The 4,833-nt window shown below is 48.1% G+C and overlaps 1 protein-coding gene across 2 annotated transcripts in view; it reads left to right on the top strand.

Moving 5' to 3' along the window:
* The window catches only part of Lmo4 (LIM domain only 4), a 19,580-nt gene that overhangs the window by 5,084 nt on the left and 9,663 nt on the right, over positions 1–4,833 (top strand). The window contains exons 1-2 of one of the 2 annotated variants that reach the window (XM_008828295.1): positions 10–160; positions 375–613. In XM_008828295.1, coding sequence (XP_008826517.1) covers positions 378–613 — 236 coding nt within the window. In that variant the 5' untranslated portion in view covers positions 10–160; positions 375–377. Of the gene's footprint in view, positions 1–9; positions 161–374; positions 614–4,833 lie in introns of those variants that run through there. The other variant, XM_008828294.2, reaches the window with a different exon arrangement.

The following is a 4,833-nucleotide window of genomic DNA, read 5'->3' as shown; positions in this document are numbered from 1 at the left end:
GGGGGAGCGGGAGGAGGGGGGAGGAGGCACCGCGAGGGGTGGAGCGCCGCCGAGCCTCGCTCTCTGAGTTTTGACAGTCCCCGAGCTGAAATTGTCAGCGGCGGCGAGCGCTTTGGAAAGTTGAGAGCAGCTCGTGGCCCCAGAACAAAGCTTGAGAAAAGTAAACAGGCGGCTGCTGCCGGCGAGCCTCCTTCCTCTCCGTCTCTCGCTTCGGCCTCCTTCCCGCCCTGGCTCTGCTGCTGCTTCCCTTCCAGCGGCTCCGGGGAGGGAGGAGGGGACCGCGCTTGCTCTCGACCCTGGCCATTGCCTACTAACTTTTGCATCGCCCATTTTGTCTTTTCTCTCTCCCCGACCCCCTTTCCCGCCCTCTGCAGACCATGGTGAACCCGGGCAGCAGCTCGCAGCCGCCCCCGGTGACGGCCGGCTCCCTCTCCTGGAAGCGCTGCGCGGGCTGCGGGGGCAAGATTGCGGACCGCTTTCTGCTCTATGCCATGGACAGCTACTGGCACAGCCGCTGCCTCAAGTGCTCTTGCTGCCAGGCGCAGCTGGGTGACATCGGCACGTCCTGCTACACCAAGAGCGGCATGATCCTCTGCAGAAACGACTACATTAGGTGAGTCGACTGCCTTTCCCCGAGATGGGCGAGCCCAGCAGTGGCCGGCCGAGGGTGACCCGGGGTTTGAAGGAAAGGAGCGGGCATGAGTGGGAATACATGACAGGCAGCACTTGACAAACCTAGGTGGGGGCATGCAAGGGACTCAAGAAGCATGTGTTAGGCTTCCGGTATTGGATGACTGATTAAGGTAAAAACTCCGCTCTGGTGGTATTGGGCGGTTGAGGTGGGCAAAGGTTGAATGCCCATTGCACTAAAATTCAAAGTGTCAGCTGGGCTTCAGGTTAAAAGCGAGCACGTCTAACGTGGGTGGGTGGTAAGGCGCTTCTTAGAGCAAGGCTGGACCCGCAGAGAAACTCAGACAAAAGGTTTACATAAAAATAAAAGTGCAGTTAGTGGGAAATAGTCATCTGTAGTGATGGCTAATCATGATATTTACATAAGCACTTTTCAACTTTTGTGTGCAAAGCCCTGACTCATTCTTTGTGCTCCTGGTGCAAAACGCTGATTACCCATCAGTTGAAAGACTTGTAATTCTTTTTATAGCAAATAGCAATAATAATAATAATAATAATATTATAAAAACAGAGCTGAGTGATCATGTTTCTCTTCAGAGGATTGCCAGGAGGTTTGGTGTCTCACTTCACTCTTAGTGTGTGGCTTTGGGTAGAGAATTTGCTGTTTTTTCATGTGAAGAGTGTTCAGGTTTGGGTTTTTGTTGTTGTTGTTGTCATTTGTAGCACTGCCCTTGATCCCCAAAAGAGATTGAGCAAAGAGGCTATAGAATTATACTAATCTTGCATTTTAAAGCAATGTATAGGAACAGTCAATGTGCATGTTAGCAGTCTTTCCCCATAAGTTTCAGTGCAATTAATGGGAAGAATTCAAGAGGTCAGGTGCCTATAGGCTCTTTCAGGTGAACTCAAGCTACTTAAACTCATTAATTTGAAAGGAGGCATTTGAAGGATTACACATTTAATTTGAGCAAATGGTTTGATAGACTGATGCACATGAATGCTTTTAGGAGGTGTTCTGTTTCAACATCCAGTAATTAAAAAAAAAAAAAAACCACAGGCACACCGTTGATATTAGAAAACCGCATACTTTAAAGAATTTCTTTCTATTTAGATTTCTGCCCTAAACCTTTGTCTTTATAGTGATTAGTAGAAAATCTTTTTCTGTCTTCATTTCAGGAGAATCAGTGGATGAGACATTCTATTCAAAGTTTAGCTCCACTGTGATTATCATCATCTGTGGCTGATAGTGCAGAGCAGTTTGGAGCTGAGTATGGGTGTGTTCGTTCTAGTGATATCATTAGTGTAAAATGATGGAGTAAAATGACGTTTGGTTATTCTGATAATGCAACCTATATCCACTCTGCTGGCATCCTCAATCAGTCAAGTGAAAGAAATATGGGAGGGACAGGGCTTTTCTTTTTAAATTAATAGGGCTGCATTAATTTCACTAAGTGTTCTTTTAGAAGTAAATGTTGGAAAATCAGCAGGAGCCTGGGTGTAATGCTTTCTGGTTCTCCTTCCAAGCGATGCCATGAGCTTTGACAGTATTGTAATTAAATAGAGAGTGAAAGTGTGGTAAGAAAGGATAGTGGTTTGAAGTGGAAAAATTGACAGTGCAGTTAAGATTGGGTGAATGGTACAGTTTCATCTCTTCAAGTGCCTTCGGAAGGGGGGGGTGTGTTATTTTCGCTTCTGATTACCACTAATTAAAAAGAAGATAGGTCCCCTTGGATTCCCTTGGGGCAAGTTTAGACAAGTGGCTTCCTGGGAATGAAGTCCAGTCCTTCCCTTGTTCTTGGAGCCAAATAAAAAATGCCCTTTGGGTGTTTTCTTGGGGTCTGATGGAGGACGTGTGCACAGCCCTGAACCTTAAATAATCTTGAAGTCTTACTTCTTTCTGCCTCTTGAATCTGGGAACTGGAATTAAGCTTGCTCTTGAACTAGATGCTGAGAAACTTAAGTCTGCCTAGCAGTGAATTCTAGTCAAGTACCATTTGAACAGCTTTGATCTTTGGCCAGGGCACCCCCCAGACAAACCCCCACCTATAGTCATAACTGGAACCCAACTTTTTTCCCATCTGTCCTTCAAGGTGCCCAAAGGTTGGGAAAGTGAAGGAGGTGCTGCCTTCTTCCCAACCACCCCTAAGTCCACTGGTTGGGTGGAGCCCAGGTGAAGAGGACCCCTCTGCCTGGCTGGGACCACAGAACGATTTATTAAGGGGCTTTTTAATAAACTGTCTTAACTTTGAGGTGTGTGTGTGTGTGTGTGTGTGTGTGTGTGTGTGTTTAAACAACCCAAGATCTGGCTGAAAAGCTCCGGGAGAGCTGGGAGAGGCCAGCGGGGGGCGGGGTAGGAAGGCGAGAGGGATGGTTCCCCAGTCCCCTCCCCCTTGGTGGTGGCCCAGTGTCGATTGGGCAGAGCTGGGCTTCTGCCTTCTCTCCCTCCAAGATTTCAGATAAAGCGGCGGCCTTGCTGCATCGAATCTGCACAATTAAAAGCTTTAATTAGTGGCTCCTCCATTTTCTTAGTTCTGATGGGCTTTATCTAATGAGATCTGGTCTCTGGCTTAGATCTGCTCCGAATGACGTGTCCGCAATGAATGAGAGCTGCGTCGCAAACAAAACATTTAATTAACAAAATTGGCCTCCAAGAGAGGGAGGGAAAGGCTGGAAGCGGGGTGTAGGGAGGAGGGGGAGGGTGGGTCTTAAAGGGACCCACGTCTCCCTGACCCCCCCCACCTTCCAAAAGTCGGGGAACCTTGCAGCTGCCCCCCCTCCATCCTCGGCTCCCGACCCCTCAGCTCCACCCCAGCGCCACCAAGAAGCTTTGGGAACTCGGGTTCTCTTTCCCCGAACCCCCACCCACTTCGGGCTGGGAGACTGGCGCGGAAAGTGCAGTGAAGGGAGGAAGTTCGGGGGCCTCTAGGTGGGGCCGCGGCCGGTGGAGGGACTTGGATGGGTGGTGATGGCTGGGCCTGGCCGCCCTGGGGGCTGCGGGGCCCGAGAGGGGGCGAGCGCAGGGCAGGAGCGGCGCGGTGGCGCTCAGGTCCCTGGCTCCACTCGGGCGGTTCACGTGGCGCCCGCAGCCGAGGTGAGCTGAGGGCGGGCAGGGGGTCTAGGGCTGGCCGGAGGTGGAGGGTGTGTTTGGGGAGGGGATTCGCGTTAGGGATGGAGACGCCGCCAGGCAGCGAGTTCATTTCCCTGGTAATCAACAGCAAGCTGCTATATTCAGAGAATGCTGTCCCTTTAATTGAACAGGCTAGGTAATTAAATGGCACTTTTCCAATAGGACGTGCTAGGTAAATCTAATAGTTGGTTATTTAATATCACTTTGAAGTCTGCCCACTCAAGCACAATGACAGCACAGGAGCATGTGAACTATTAGCTAGGAGAAAAAAAAAAAAAAAAAAAAAAAAACCAGGATCTCAAAAATTAATTAAATCGCATGCAATTTAGGGGGAACGTTTATCTTGATTTGTCATAACAGAATTAATTCAAGGCCTCCAATTCACTTGGGGGCAGATCTGTTACTCTGAATTAACCAAGCGTAATTTGGCTGATTTTTTTTTTCCCTCTCCCTCCCCACTCTAATGCATTGGTTGAGATTATGCACAGCCCCCCTCTTAAGTATCAATAGCTTCTGGTGCTTTTAAGGTGCTTGGTCTCTAGTTATTCCGAAGTACCTTTAATGGACTTGGCTCCAGGCGTAATTTCTGGGTTGCATTTCTTTGTTACATTTAATATAGCTGGTGCAGAATTTAGATTAAATATAGGATCCTGCTGGAAAACCAATTGCTTCTGGATCAGTAGCTGTGGATGTACATTTTTCTCCTCAGATAGGTTGCTGATATTTATTTGCAGGTACAAATGTGTACCTTTCAGCCACACTCTTTAGAACTGTACCTCTTGGGTGCCTGAAAGCAGTTTAGAAAACACAGCCAGGTAGCGCACAGTATTGCATGTATTTTACTTGAAGTAATAATGCAGTTGAAAATAAGCCCACCTATTGGCCATTGAAGTTACTGAAAGATGCTAAGCATTGCTATTAAACTGAAAATACAATTTGCTCTCCATCTCTTCATGTCAGTAAAGAGATTTGGAACTGAACGGGCAAGCAGGAACAAGGCCCAACATTCTTCATAGAGGAGCAGGATACCTTAAAAGTGGGGTTTCTTCTCCTCTTTTCCCTCTTCTCCATGTAAA

Source organism: Nannospalax galili, unplaced genomic scaffold (genome assembly GCF_000622305.1).
Source record: "Nannospalax galili isolate Female #2095 unplaced genomic scaffold, S.galili_v1.0 scaffold153, whole genome shotgun sequence".
Lineage (NCBI taxonomy): Eukaryota > Metazoa > Chordata > Mammalia > Rodentia > Spalacidae > Nannospalax > Nannospalax galili.
This window is presented reverse-complemented; position numbering and strand designations above follow the sequence as displayed.